General features: G+C 40.9%; 2 protein-coding genes across 6 annotated transcripts in view; one reads left to right on the top strand and one right to left on the bottom strand.

Annotated features, from left to right (window-relative positions):
* Window positions 1-9,662, bottom strand: HNRNPH3 (heterogeneous nuclear ribonucleoprotein H3). 2 transcript variants are annotated; one of them, XM_032252619.1, is made up of 8 exons: window positions 9,495-9,662; window positions 4,535-4,669; window positions 3,877-4,015; window positions 3,188-3,372; window positions 2,656-2,742; window positions 2,322-2,437; window positions 448-583; window positions 1-161 (listed from the first exon to the last, which is right to left on the bottom strand). In XM_032252619.1, exons 2-8 carry the CDS (start codon window positions 4,644-4,646, stop codon window positions 58-60), a joined length of 879 nt encoding a protein of 292 aa, XP_032108510.1. In that variant the 5' UTR covers window positions 4,647-4,669; window positions 9,495-9,662; the 3' UTR covers window positions 1-57. The 2 variants fall into 2 exon arrangements, with proteins under 2 accessions (XP_032108510.1, XP_032108512.1); XM_032252621.1 differs by having other exon boundaries at window positions 3,233-3,372; window positions 9,495-9,656.
* Window positions 7,382-15,120, top strand: part of PBLD (phenazine biosynthesis like protein domain containing) — a 41,300-nt gene continuing 33,561 nt past the window's right edge. For 2 of the 4 annotated variants that reach the window (XM_032252623.1, XM_032252622.1), the window contains exons 1-2: window positions 10,918-10,964; window positions 11,902-11,977. The gene's annotated coding sequence lies outside the window, so the exon portion shown is untranslated. Of the gene's footprint in view, window positions 8,960-10,917; window positions 10,965-11,901; window positions 11,978-15,120 lie in introns of those variants that run through there. The other 2 variants (XM_032252625.1, XM_032252624.1) reach the window with 1 other exon arrangement.

Raw genomic sequence — 15,120 nt, 5'->3', positions numbered from 1 at the left:
AAGAGAAAAAAGTTGAGACTAGTTGCTAAGTAGTTAACCCTGCATATTTTAAAAACTTTACATACCCATTCCATCTCTTCCATAGCCTCCCATTCCAGAACCTCCCATGCCAGAGCCACCTCCAGGAGTAGAATTCAAGAAGAGTTCAATGTATCGATGTTCTTTAAAAAAAAAAAAAGTAACAGGAGAAAGGAATGATGGATCAAATTCATCAATACAAGCTTTTAAAAAAAGATCAATTAAGTAAAATTTAACAAAGTATGCTTATTAATTCCTAGTACAGTGCTATACAAAGCCCACAGGAAGCCATTAATATTTAAACTTTATTAGAGGTCAAATGATTATAGATCCCAACAACTGCCAAGAGTTACCTCCAGATCCTAGAGCCTCTTATTTTAAAAATTCACATCTAGAAAATTAAGATAGAATGCCAAAGATACCACTTACGCATGTTATTTTTATCTTTAGACATGGCAGCTACTGCATCTTCATGTGTCACAAACTCTACATCTGCTTCTCCTGTGGCTCTGCCATCAGCTCCAATATCAATATGAACTCGTATTGGATTTAATGGTGAGAAGAACTAAATAAAAGGAAACATTTTTTTTTTTTACTTCTCTATTGAGAATATTAAATTACCACATACCTTGATTTTCCTCATCAATTAAAACAAACCCTTCCACTGCCCTGCCAGACTAATTAGTCAACTACAGAGGTTTTGTGAATGTAATAAGAGTAGACATTTAGGGATAATGTAAAGAATTTAATGCTTTTGGCCGGGCGCGGTGGCTCACGCCTGTAATCCCAGCACTTTGGGAGGCCGAGGCGGGTGGATCACGAGGTCAAGAGATCGAGACCATCCTGGTCAACATGGTGAAACCCCGTCTCTACTAAAAATACAAAAAATTAGCTGGGCATGGTGGCGCGCGCCTGTAATCCCAGCTACGCGGGAGGCTGAGGCAGGAGAATTGCCTGAACCCAGGAGGCGGAGGTTGCAGTGAGCCGAGATCGCGCCATTGCACTCCAGCCTGGGTAACAAGAGCGAAACTCCGTCTCAAAAAAAATACAAATCAGCTGGGTGTGGTGGCACAGCCTCTCAGGAGGCTGAGACAGGAGAATTGCCTGAACCTGGGAGGTGGAGGCTGCAGTGAGCTGAGGTCACGCCACTGTGCTCCAGCCTCGGCAAGACAGAGAGGGAGACTGTCTCAAAACAAAACAAAACAAAAAAACCAAACAGAGACATAACACACAGAAATAATGGATATCATGATTTGGAACTGTGCAGTTTGGATAAACCTACTATTTAAAACTGTATGAAATTGTTCCCCAAAAGGTATCATTTGGTTCTAATCACAAGTTAGTGAGGTTTAAACTATCATTAAAGGCCCTTGGAACTCAGGCCAATTGATTCCCAGTAAGATCTAGAGCAAACTATTGCTTTTAGAGCCAGATAGTATTTTTGGCTTGAATGGCCACTGGGTTCTAATATAACTACTCAACAGGCAGAGGAATGATGTGACCAGATTTAGCCAATGGACTTAAGTTTTCTGACTTCCTAACAAATCGAAAACTAACCAGTTTCACATCAGTAAGAGCAGCAGCATCTATTCCTGTTATTTTCAACTCCTCAGTTTCTAATCACTATCTAGCCTAGAAAGCCAAACCAAATCACTAATACTTATACATTCATTCTTTCAAAACCTAATACAGGCCAGGCTTGGTGGCCCACACCTGTAATCCCAGCACTTCGGGAGGCCGAGGCAGGCGGATCATAAGGTCAGGACTTTGAGACCAGCTTCACCAACATGGCGAAACCCTGTCTCTACTAAAAATACAAAACATTAGTGGTGGCTCACACCAGTAATCCCAGCTATTCAGGAGGCCAAGGCAGAAGAATCACTTCAACTCCAGAGCCAGAGGTTGCAGTGAGCTGAGATTGTGCCACTGCACTCCAGCCTGGGTGACAGAGTGAGACTCCTGCATCTCAAACAACAACAAGACACCAGCACAAAATGGTATACAGTCATCACCATTCTATGCTGATAAGTCTTTCATTACATGCTTAACTGGACTTCATGAATGTAGCTTTTTACTTGCTTGAATCCTATGTAGGTCAACACACAATGGACACAAAAATATACATCAGTAACTACAGCTAAAGGTAGATCTATTTTTATATTCAAGGGATTTTGGTATTAAGCTATAAACATGAGAACATTAAGAATGCTTAAAAATTTAGATATTATAAATAAATGGGGAAAAAAAAATTTAGATACCAGGGTTAAGTATAAAACCACTAATAGTTATCAAAAATTACTCACATTAGCAATGTCATTTTCAGTTGCACGAAAAGGCAACCCTCTCATATGTACGAAATGACCACCATGAAAACCTGAACTTGCATCACCAGCTCCGCCATAGCCATGTCCTCCCATACCTACAGAACACAATTTGCCCACATTATGAACTATTATGAATACAAGTAGGAAAGTATACATACACACTGTACAAGGTATAAAGCTCTATATAGGAATGCACTGAAATATGTCTGAATTAACTTTTTTATACAAGTTTCCTATATTACCACTAAGAGCCTGCAAAAACAAATACTAAAATTCACCTCAGAATAAAAAATGTCTTTAATATTTACTTTACCTCTTCCATCTCTCATTCTGTCATCAAAGCCATCATTCCCGTAGCCATAATTATTATAGCCACCATAGTCATCAAAACCTCCATAACCTGTGAAGTTTAAGGAGAAATACATGACTACATACTTTAGAGAGAGAAATAATATAGCCTACAAAAACATTTTGTGGCAAACAGTTTGTGTAACTTATTACAAGTTTGCAATTCCCAACTGAGACTCTGAAAAAAGCAGTCAACATCTGATGGAAATTTAAAATTTCAAAAGTTTGTTAAGTTCAGACATGTAGATTAAATTTCATTCTTAGGCAAAAGGTGGTCAAAATATGCCAACATCTTAATTTTACTTTCAGTGTAAGTTTTCTAGGTGCTAATATGTGCATCAATCAAGTCCCACAGCTAGCATGGGAATCCATGTTTTCATGAACAGGTTTTAAAACCTAATAGGTACTGAAATTACTGCCATTTCTGTATTTCTTGACAAAGTGTCAGGAACATTAAGAAAATGACAACAGAACCTTTGTTCATTAGATACACATACCACCATCATATCCATCACCTCCTCGTCGCATTCTGTCATACATACTTCCACGCCCAGCTCCATAATAACCCCCTCTTCCTCCTATTGGTCTATCATATGGTCCCGGTCGCTGTCCCAGCAATCTTCTTGGTGGATCATAAAATCCTTTGATTTCACTCCTGCTACTTCTGAAGATCTCAATATACCTATTTAAAAATGTTTTAAGGTACACATTTCAGCATAAATATATTAGTGTCAATTAGATACTGGGCAAAATGCAGTAAGTTTTTCTACATCTAGATACATAACCCAATTTAAATTGCCTAAATACACCATAAGTTAACAGTTTAAACCTACAAACTTAAGTAAATATTTAAGTCTTACAAAGACAAATTAGTCACTGAAAACAACTCATAAAATATAAATTTACTTTGTCTCTTTTAGTACATAATAGGTGTTTAAAGAAAATAGGTGATTATACAAAAGCATTTATCAACATCCTACAGAGAAATGAAAACAATCTAATTTTAATATAACTATTAGCATTAATTCCCCACCCAAATCTGTAGTTTCCAAGTTAAATTTAGATAATTATCAATTCTTTTAAGCTACCCCAGAAAAATGTTATGGTTACCCCCCCATTTAAGCAATAGTGACCCACAACCCCCAAAAATAAAAATTTAACACCATCCCAAACTCTCCATCCCCACCTGTGCCCTATTCTTTCCTTGTGTTTCCCCAGAGCATTTTCTGCTATCTCCTTTGAAGCAAACTGCACGAAGGCCTCCCCTGTGCTTCTCCCCTGGTAGTCCATCGTCAATGTTATCCCATTTGGCACGATTTCCAACCCTTTAACCCAAGGACAAATAACCCCATCAAGGGGAACAGTGTTAAAGGCTGAAACATTCCCATCTGAATCAAATATTTAAAACAAGTCTAAACAAAACAAAACAAAACAAAACAAAACAAAAAAGCTTAGTTTCCCATCACCCCATAATACAAATGAAAGCTTTTTTCAAATATTACTGGATTAAATAAATCTTTTTTGCGACCAGTGTAAAAACACTGTGTAATTACACACACTCTAAAAGCCCACCTATATTACATGAAAAAGTCTACAAATCAAATTTATGCTCCATATGCTAATTCAGTTCATTTCATCACAATTCTCAAATATGTTACTGCACATTAATTAGGTTTACACATTCTAAACATTCTGTATTGAATATTAATTGGAGCATATTATTTTAATATATTAACCAAGACTATCATAAAGTTCCAAAATCAAATGGGTTTTACAAATTAAAAACTGAGTCAAACAATACAAAAATTACAATACTACTAAACTTTGACTAATACTAGAGGTACCTTGAAAGAACTGAACTATTTCCTCTTTGCTGCAACCAAATGGTAGTCCACGAAGTCGTACTGTCCCATCACTAGCGTCATTTGGACCATTATGTTTCATAACCCAATCCATCTCAATACCGTTTGATTTAAATGCTATAAAAAATAAACAAGCACATAGAGCAGTCAATCAAAATATACTCTTGTCAAGAGGTAATGAAGAAACACCTCTCAGAGGTGCCACATGAGGAAATGTAACGAGACCAACTCCTGCGACAAGACCACAACACAATTGTAGACCATCTATCTATTTTGGGGTAGGGAAAAGGCAGTGAGACCTGACCCCTCCTACAGAAAAGTACTGAATTTCTTAGTATCAATATTATATATTGCACAATTTTAAGAAAACTTGCATAATTCTACTAACAGTTTTCAAACTATTTGTGTCCCCTGAATGCCAACTCCAGCCTTTTCTTATCTCTCCAGTTTTCATCCACAACTTTTCAGGTTTTTATTCACCTGATTATTCAAATTCTTTAAAACTTATTTAGAAGTTACATACAATAGTACTATCCACTAACATCAAGAGCTTAAGTAAAAAATGTAATGAGTACTGATTTATGTTGGAAAAATACCACGGAAGTCTAATCCTTTTGAATGCACTGCAATTTTCAACACATGAAACTGTCTTTGAAGGGTCAACACTCCCGCCTCTATTTTAGCCAAATCTAGCTTAAAATCACCAAGAGCAACAGTATAAAATGACCAATTAGATAGTTTCAAAACTGAGGTCAAAGGCCACTCAAAAGTGAATGCCTTCCAATAGTACCTGTTTTTGAAGCCACTGGACAGTATGTAGAAACCAGTTAACTCAACTTTTTAATCAAATAGATTTAAACATAAGCTTTAATAGATAATGTTTTTAAATAAAGCATAAAAAATACATCTAGGAGCCCCCCTTCCCCTCCAAAAGATCTCAGTTCTCTTCCCCAGAGGCAACCATCCTTCCTTTTAAAATTCCATAATATTTATAAAAGAGGCGAATGCAGAAGTCCTTCAGCTGCAGAAACTTACCAGAACCTTACAAATTTCACTATGCAGCTGTAGGAATCCTACTCACCTGAGTATTTCAAACCTTTCCCTCACCACCTCCTCCCCTGTAAACAAAACAGTTTTTGTTCATTTGATTCCTTTATGTTTCAGGATATTTCATATCAACAGTATTCACTAATACTTAATTTCATGTCATCTATTTGTTGGTGCAACTCTTAGGGGTAGCATCTGCAAAGGGTAAAATTTTTCCTAGAATTCATATACTTAAGCTACTGTAGAAATTCTCTAGCAGTGGTTAAGTACCTCTATGTGTGAATCACCTTCAGCCCTAGGTGCTACCCTAGACATACAGAACGAAAATGGGAATACAAATTTTTAACTGACATTACAACCAACTGTTATGCACATAAATAAACAGTATGAACATTCTGGGTTTGAATCCCTACTCTACCCTTCACTGGCTACCTAAACCACTTAACCTCTGAGCCTCCTCAATTATAAGCAGTGGTACCTATACTTCACTGGACTATTCAAGTGCTTTGTCTGCCTCGTGGTAAGTACTTACTGTCGGCAATTGTTACTGGACTTTAAGGGGCCCTGCAAAGCCAATGAAATATACCATAAACAAAATATGTGAACCTCCAAGGACAGAAAACAATTCGAGCCTTGAAAAGAACTCAGGATTGTTAAAAAATTTTCTTTCCCAAAGCCAGCAAAGGCTTTTAAAAGTTTAATACTATTCTAAAGAGTAGCTCTGAAAGGAGAAGGCCCCAACCCAATTTAGAAAAAAGTTGTTCAAAGATGTTTGAAAATGCCTCTTTTCTTAAATTTTGTTTTTTAATAGCACAAACCTAAAAAATAAGCATTTCCCATAAAGGGTGATTTACCCATAATGGAAAAAGTGGTATAAATCTACCCTCAATGCTTCATGAAAAATTTAAAAACTGCAAATTCAACCTTAATCCGTTGTGGAAGGATCTTAGTGGTACAATTTGCATTTAAGGAACAAATACTTAAAAAAGAAAAGAAAAATTAATTTACCTATAAATCTTAGCAACTCACAAGAAAAAAATACTAGCAAGCAAATTTGATTTTTGGATCAGCTTGTACCAATGAGAAAACCCAATGAAAACAAAAGTGTTGTCTGTAAGAAACACTAAACTGTTAACACAATTTTTAAATGCGGAAAACCCAATCAAATTCGGAACACAATCTATCTTATGAGGTGACCCTGTATGCAAAGCACGTACAATAAGGACAGTGTCATTATAATAACCCCTTCAAAACTCAAAATTCTACCTACAAAACCAAAACAAGAAAATCTCTAAGGGTACAGAGGGAGAGGAAATCTGCTCTAATAAAGCTGTCAGAAACCACTTAAACACTTTACTAATTATTCAGTGTAATCCACCTCAACCTTTCTTTGCAACAAACGTCATGGCTAATCACTACTCTGGTGCTAGCACCAATTAAAGATATCACAGTTAAGATATGAAGATAGCTCTGGTCAGTTTTACGAGACCTTAAATATAATTTTCTAAACATCACAAGTAAAATAAGCCAGTCACAAATGACTACATATTGTGTGATTCGATTTACATTCTCGATTGTCTGAGACTTGAGTGGAGGGAGGATGCCAGCATGGGGAATGACCACTAAAGGGTATGCTTATCTTTTTGGTGTGACAAAAATCTTTTAAAATTAAATTGTAGTGACGGTCACACAACTCTGTCAATGTACTAAAATCCACTAAACTGTACACTTAAAATTGGTGAAGTTTATGGTACGTAAATTACATATCAAAGCCTTTAAGAAACAATTCTCGTAACATGGAGGCATATCTTATCTTCTGAAATAATACATAAATGATTTTATGCATCGATAAATAACTTTCTAAATGGTAGCCCACTGGTCAAGAAATGAGAGTAAATTTTATTTTTTGGAAAAAGTGCTGATGATCTAAGTTTAACAGAAAATTTACAACGTTCCTTCCCAATGTGCTTGCTCTATTTAAAAAAAAAAAAAAAAAAAAAAAAAAGACACACCCCTAATAGCTTAAGGAGGTCAGGTCTCTAAAACACGAGTTCCCTAAAACCAGTTTATCTACTGTTCAGTCAGTTGTTTACCAAAACAAGGAAATCAAAGATAACATTATTTTAAAAAGGTAAGTAGATATATTTCCAGATAATGGCACAAATGAAAAGAGGGCACAAAAAAGGTGTATAGTTTAATCCAATTAGTAAAACTATTTGTTACACCATGTACAACTTTATAGGAAAGTCTGGACTATTTTTTCAAAGAGCCACTCAAACCTACTGTTTCAAGGTAAGATTTTCGTAAACTTTTCCTTGGCAATCTTGACAAAGCATCACTGCACATCTTCAACAGTAGTAAGTTTGTTTTTAGAGCCGGAAAAGTAGGTAACAATATCCTTACAAAGTTTTACATGAATTATCAGAATTCTTACTCTCAGGCCTTTCCCGTCCCTTTCGTACTGAGTGCCTTCAACGAAAATTACGGATCCAGTTCTCAAGACCCCCATCCGAATCACACCACCACCACGTGACTGGGTTTACAGTTTTTGTTGAGTAGGCTTATTCCCTTGTTTAATACGATTACAGTGTACTATACTCCTACACTAAATAAAAAACATGCCTAGCTACCAAAAGAAAATAAGCCATAACCGTATTTTTAAGTATTTTACTTCAATAGCCTTAACGCCAAGAAAAAAAATCTACATAAAATACAACACTTGGAGATTTAATATCGAAAGGAACTCAATCCAATACACACACATCTGCCATCACTGGGTTGTTTTAACTGTTTCCCAAAAGTAAAACTTAAAAACAAATTCTAACACATATACTCCAAACTACACAAAATGATTGCTACATCACCCACCCCTCCCCCAAAGTTCAAAAAGTAACAATCATAGTTTACTGGGCCCAGAAGGCCTACTTGAAACAAGCCCATTTCACATTCCTATTTGATAAATCACCCCCGAAGTCCTTATAAACGTTTAAACGTGGAAAAAAGAATAAAAAAAAAAAAACCCTTGGAAAATGAGTACGTACTCTTTTCGAAGTTCCAAATCTGGAATATAAGGGCCGGCTAAGCGTCCTTTATTCCTCCCCGGAGACTTTCCGTTTATCTAGCTGCCCTAGAGACCAAAGAGCTAGGGAGAGTACGCCCCTTCCCCCTCCCGCCAGCAGCCAAGCCTGGCTTAAAACCCTTCGCCACCGGGCGGCGGAATTACACAGGAGGCAGGCGGCCTCCTTTGTCCTGGATTTGGGAGTTGAGCACCTTCGTCGCCATTGGCTTTCCTCCCCCAGCTCCAGCCTCTCTCATCTTGGGAATCTGCGTCAGAAGTCACTCGCAGTCCCGTCAGCCCAGGTAGCCCTGCCGAGACTGCGGAGGAAGGGAGGCCGCGGTGGGAGGCCAGGCCCATCCGGCGCCATTTCCATCGGGAGCGCGCCCGGCAGCCCCGATCCTCCCCCCACCCAACTGCCCGGCCTTTCCCTGCTCGCTTCACTCCCCACCCTCATCCCTTCCAGGGAGGTTTGACCACCCCCTCCCCGGCCTGCTAGATCCGTTTTCGGAAGCTGGGGAACACAAAGTAAAAAGAGCGGGGAAGGGCGGGAAGCCGAGGTGGCCGCGCCACTGTACCCAAAATGGCGGAGGCCAAGCCAGCAGGGAAAGAGGGAAATACTGGATGTCCCCTACTTCGGGCCTCGGCGTCGTCCACTGAATTCCACCTGAGCAAGTCCTCCCATCGGCAGGCTGCCCTCCTTGAAGTGGAAGATGGTTCGGGAGGCGCAGCTTCGCCGCTTCCGAGCGGCGACCTCCGCACTGCCCCCCAACCCAGCCCCCTCCCGGCCTCTTTCGACCTTCTCCCGACTCAGCTCTCGAAACCACCAGCCCAACCTACCCCCTTTTACTTCAGATACCCTGTCAGGCGATAGTTACGCCGGCTCTGGTGCTCGCGGGGTCCAGTCGAGAGGAGGGAAAAGTCGTTTGCCTCGTGTAGCGCCCGCCACAACGGTTCCCTCAACCGTCTCTATCGGTGGCAACCGCTTAGGGAGCTGCGCAGCACAGCGACTGGCTTGGGGGGATGGGAGAAAGCCAAGAAGTGGGGGGCGGAGCGTGAGCTGCGAAGGCGGCCAGCCCCACTCTCGCGAGACGGGAAAAGTCGGGTCCGCCGGGCGCTGGCGGCACAAAGTGCGCCTGCGCGGTGGTAGGCGGCGCAGCTGTTGGTGGCGAGGTAGACAGCGCGGAGGCTGGTCTAGTTAAAGAGCCGTAGCGCGCTCTTTCTTGCTTACGGTGGAACCATCCAGTTTTCAGAGCCTACCATTCTGCCGCCTCGGGGCGGTGGCAGTGGCAGTGGCAGTTGTAGTTGTAGTTGTGCCCGTGTGTAGAAGGAACCTTGCTGTGGCGGCCTGGAAAAGTTCTCTGGTGATCTGCCCCCACCATGAACAAATTCCGTGAGGGCCCCGCCCTTGCTCGGCAATTACTACTCTGAAAGGGCACTGTGTGATTCGGCCGGCAGACGCGGGGTAGCTTTTCTTGTCCACCATGTTTGCATTGTGCAGTGAAAAACAGCAGTGTTTCTGGGCTGCGAAGATGCAAGCGTCCACGCGGGCAGATTTCGTCTGTCGGGCTGGATGTCCGCCTCCTTCCCCTGGCCCGGGGCTGCCGGCCTACCCCCAGCGCGCTTCATCCGGCTGCGCCGCGCAGGACTCGGGTTTCTTGCGTGAATTCCTGTCCACTACGCTTCCCTTCTCTCTGCAGATCCTTCCTCTCTTTGTCCTCTGGCCTTCGCGCTGGCCGAAGGCAGGAGAGATGTCTTTCATCTCTCCCGCAGTTGGTTCCTCGGGGATGGATTAGCCTGTGGAGACCGACGTCGGGTTGTTTTCTATATTTTTGCGTTGTTGAAAATTGTACTTCCGAGTGACACCTAAAAAGTACATTTCGGTTTTGCTGTCATGTCACTAAGGTTCCTAATGACACATGGCCTAATGAAACAAAAGGCCGGCTGCGGTGGCTCACTCCTTTGAGAGGCGGAGGCTGGAGGATCTCTTGAGTCTAAGAGTTGGAGACCAGCCTGGGCAACTTAGTGAGATGCTGTCTCTATTAAAAAAAATACAATGATTATCCGGGCGTGATGGCTGCGCACGCTTGTAGTCCCAGCTACTCGAGAGGCTGGGCAAGAGGATGGCTTGTGTCCTGGAGGTTGAAGCTGCAGTGAGCCGTGATTGCACTCCAGCACAACCAGTGCACTCCAGCCTAGGCCACCAGACGAGATTCTGTCTCAAAACAAAACAAAACAAAACCCCGAATTTTTGCGCAAAGGGTTAAGGGTAAGCCTGGTAAAGAAATCAGTGCAAGTTCAAGTGCAAAGGTAGGACCATACATGGATTGATGGGGTAATGTTGGAAATGTGGGTGAAGCTGCATTGTAGACAGCCTTCAGTGTCCGGCCAAAAGACTTTGAACTTTGTGGTACAAACATTGCAAGTCTGTTGGGGGTAGGGTGAGAGGTGTTAGCAACATAGGAGAATGTATCATTTTCCCCCCATGAGATCTGCAGTGTGTAGGATAGAGACAGGAAGCCATTTACCTTCATGTAATGGAAACTTCCATTTTAAGGCTTCAATTCATCCTCAAACCTGCTTAAGACGAGTGTGGGGCAGTAAGAATTGTCTAAGTTGCCGGGCGCGGTGGCTCACGCCTGTAATCCTAGCACTTTGGGAGGCCGAGGTGGGTGGATCACCTGAGGTCAGAAGTTCAAGACCAGCCTGGCCATCATGGTGAAACCCCATCTTTAAAAAAATAAAATAAATAAAAAAAATTAAAAAAAAAGAATTGTCTAAGTCATGGTGCTCACATACTCTCAATGGCCCACTCCATAAAAATACTCAGTTGAAGGAAGAAAGAGCAGTGTGATCATCATTACGAGAGATGGAAAACCAAACAAGGATGCTGTAATAACAATGGCTCACATTTATTTTTCAGGGTTGTAAAGAGTAGCGTAAATTGTAGTGTAGCATACTACATTCTGTACTCAATTTACGCTACTCTTTACAACCCTGAAAAATAAACATCTTCATTTTATAGATAAAGTGCCAAAGTCCTAGAGAAGTGAAAATAGTTCCCAAGGTCACAGTTGAATGGTAGAGCTATATGGAGCCCATATGGTTTTACCCAAGGGCCAGGGTCTTAAAACACTCTGAACCTTTGTGAGGTTACAAATAACTAGTCTATAGCTTAAGGAAAGTGTGATCATTTTTGGAAAATTGAGGTTATGTCACCTAATTAATACTGGAGTTACCATTTCAGGAGACTTGTTACTAGCTTATTGGATGGAGACCTTTGAACAGGCCTGAAACTTTATAGTCCCATTATCACTGACACTGTGAGTCCCAACCCCTCTCCCTCCTTTTAAAAAAATAATTGCCGTATAAGACACTAAGCTCCCACAATTCTGATGGAGTTCTTCCCTTGGTCCTTCTGGGTTCAAGTTACATGGCTACTTTATCCTTTCAGTCTTTCAACCTGAGTTGGTAGATGGAATTCCGTAATCTCCTTCACTCCTTCCTTGAATTCAATCTATTTTACTGCCTGGTTGAATTTGGCATTCCTCTGCATACTTTGTGTGGTTATAGGCCATAATCTTAAAATCATTCTAATGACATGAATGACTTTTCGCTACCAAACTGTTGCTTGCTTGCTTGGTTGCTTTCTTGCCATAATTTCTTTGGGTTAGGCACCCTTTGCCAATGCGCATGCTTAGAAAGGACTTGAAATTGGTGTACACATCCCTTTTGCCTTTTTATTATTACAGTAGGAAGTTCTGAGTTAAAAAATAAACCGTAGGCTGGGTGCAGTGGCTCATACCTGTAATCCCAGCACTTTGGGAGGCTGAGGCGGATGGTCAAGAGATCGAGACCATCCTGGCCAACATGGTGAAACCCCGTCTCTACTGAAAATACAAAAATTCGCTGGGCATGGTGGCACGTGCCTGCAGTCCCAGCTACTCGGGAGGCTGAGGCAGGAGAATTGCTTGAACCCAGGAGGCTGAGGCAGGAGAATCGCTTGAACCCGGGAGAGGAGGTTGCAATGAGCCGAGATTGTGTCACTGCACTCCAGCATGGTGACAGAGCAAGACTCCATCTCAAAAAAAGAAAATAAAACAAAACTATATAGGTTGGGTGTGGTGGCTTGCGCCTGTAATCCCAGTACTTTGGGAGGCCAAGGTGGGTGGATCACATGAGGTCAAGAGTTCAAGACCAACCTGGCCAACATAGTGAAACTGTCTCTACTAAAAATACAAAAATTAGCTGGGCATGGTGGTACATGCCTATAATCCCAGCTACTTGGGAGGCTGAGGCATGAGAATCGCTTGAACCCAGGGTTGGGGGCAGAGGTTGCAGTGAGCTGAGATCATGCCACTGCACGCCAGCCTGGGTTACAGAGTGATATTCTGTCTCAAAAAAAAAAAAAAAAACAAAAAACAAAAGAAAAGCCAAACCGCTACAGTCATAAATGACTTTTTTTATTTCTTCCTATTTTATAATTTTTTTAAAAAAAAAAAAAAGTCTTGTCAACTATTCACATTTGCAAGTTGAATCCTGTGAATAAGGGTTGGTGAGATTGGCTCACCACTGCTCCAGTGATCCCTACAGAATTCTTTTCAGACCTATCTCTGTGGAATTGTTTCCATAGAGATGGTTAGACCTAAGGACTCCCAGCTGCTTTCGGGACTTTTTTTCTTCTTTGTTTTTCTTTCCATCATTCCAGTGCTTTCCCATTAGCATAGAGATCAGAGAAAGCCTGGAGAGGATCTTGTTAGAGACCATCATGAGAGAAAAGATGAAAAAGGAGAAGGAAATGGAAGTATCCATGCCACCCAGAGGAAAACAAGACAACGAACACGTGATTGTGTATTACACCAACAGAATAAAGAGGAGAGGAAAATTCCATGCAGAGCCTGAGAGAAAAAAAGAGAAATTGAAAGAGATTACACTCTTTCGGGGGAGGGAAGGCACATTAATAAAAAATGAGTTAAGACAGTTGTTCAGATACCCCCAGTGGCATTGGTAAGTATCATAAAAGCTGGATTGTTGTAATCTTTTGCCTATATAAAAACCAAATAAACTAAAAAATGTAACAAAATCCACTGAATTTCTAGGAGTGTCTAATTAAGGTAGGTAGTGCCTTTTAAACACTAAATTTGTCTAAGACTGTGAAATGCTTATTCTTTTGTTTATATACTTATGCTTTGGTTTATGTACTTAAAATACAAGTACAAGAAGTATCTACGTATATGTCATCTTTAGAAAGCACTGATCTCCTTTATTATGGTTCAACATTGTTTCTCAAGACAAGACTGAATTACACAGTTTATATTCTTGATACTTTCTTGTTTCTCTAAGTTACCTAAGTGTTCTTTGTGAATCTGGAAACCAGAAGACCTATTCAATCTTAATAATTGTACTAAATAAACAAATGAAAACTCAAAAGGAAGAAAGCACCTAAACACATTCTTTCTCTACTTTTTGAAAATAATTAAACTAATTGAACATTCTTTTTGTTCCAGTGAATTGCTGTGAAGCCTAGGGAAAGCAGCTTAAAAAGATAACTACTTAGGCCAGGTGTGGTGGCTCATGCCTTTAATACCAGCATTTTGGGAGGCTGAGGCAGGCGGATCATGAGGTCAGGATATCGAGACCATCTTGGCCAGGGTGAAACCCTGTCTCTACTAACATACAAAAAATTGGCTGGGCATAGTGGCCTGCGCCTGTAGTCCCAGCTACTCAGGAGGCTAAGGCAGGGGAATCGCTTGAATCCAGGAGACGGAGATTGCGGTGAGCCGAGATGGTGCTACTGCGCTCCAGCCTGGGGAAAGAGCAAGACTTCATCTCAAAAAAAAAAAAAAAAAAAGATAATTACTTAAATAATTTAAATCAAATTATTGTGCTGCTTTTCATATGTCATAAGCACATTATTAACTTCAAAAATACAGCATTGGCCGGGCACAGTGGCTCATGTCTATAATCCCAGCACTCTGGGAGGCCAAGGTGGGCGGATCACCTGAGGTTAGGAGTTTGAGACCAGCCTGACCAACATGGAGAAACCCTGTCTCTACTAAAAATACAAAATTAGCTGGATGTGGTGGCATGCATCTGTAATCCCAGCTACTTGGGAGGCTGAGGCAGGAGAATTGCTTGAACCTGGGAAGCGGAGGTTGCGGTGAGCCAAGATCACACCATTGTACTCCAGCCTGGGCAACAACAGCAAAACTCCGACTCAAAAGAAAAAAAATAAAAGAAAATACAGCATTGATAATAGAATAATAGACCATTTCCCCCCAATGTGATTTTAAACTTGTTGGTGGTATTTAAAAATATAGATCTCATTATTCATATATCTGTGTTTTTCAGTCTACAAATGATAATGATGGTAACACTGGGGGCAGGGACACTTTAAGTAGTTCGTTTTCACTACAGTCTTGCAAAGTTATTATTTCATGGACCAAGTGCAAGACATGGAAAACTC

The sequence above is a fragment of the Sapajus apella genome, unplaced genomic scaffold (genome assembly GCF_009761245.1).
Source record: "Sapajus apella isolate SASKATOON/1434 unplaced genomic scaffold, GSC_monkey_1.0 scaffold78, whole genome shotgun sequence".
In the NCBI taxonomy this organism is placed as follows: domain Eukaryota; kingdom Metazoa; phylum Chordata; class Mammalia; order Primates; family Cebidae; genus Sapajus; species Sapajus apella.
This window is presented reverse-complemented; position numbering and strand designations above follow the sequence as displayed.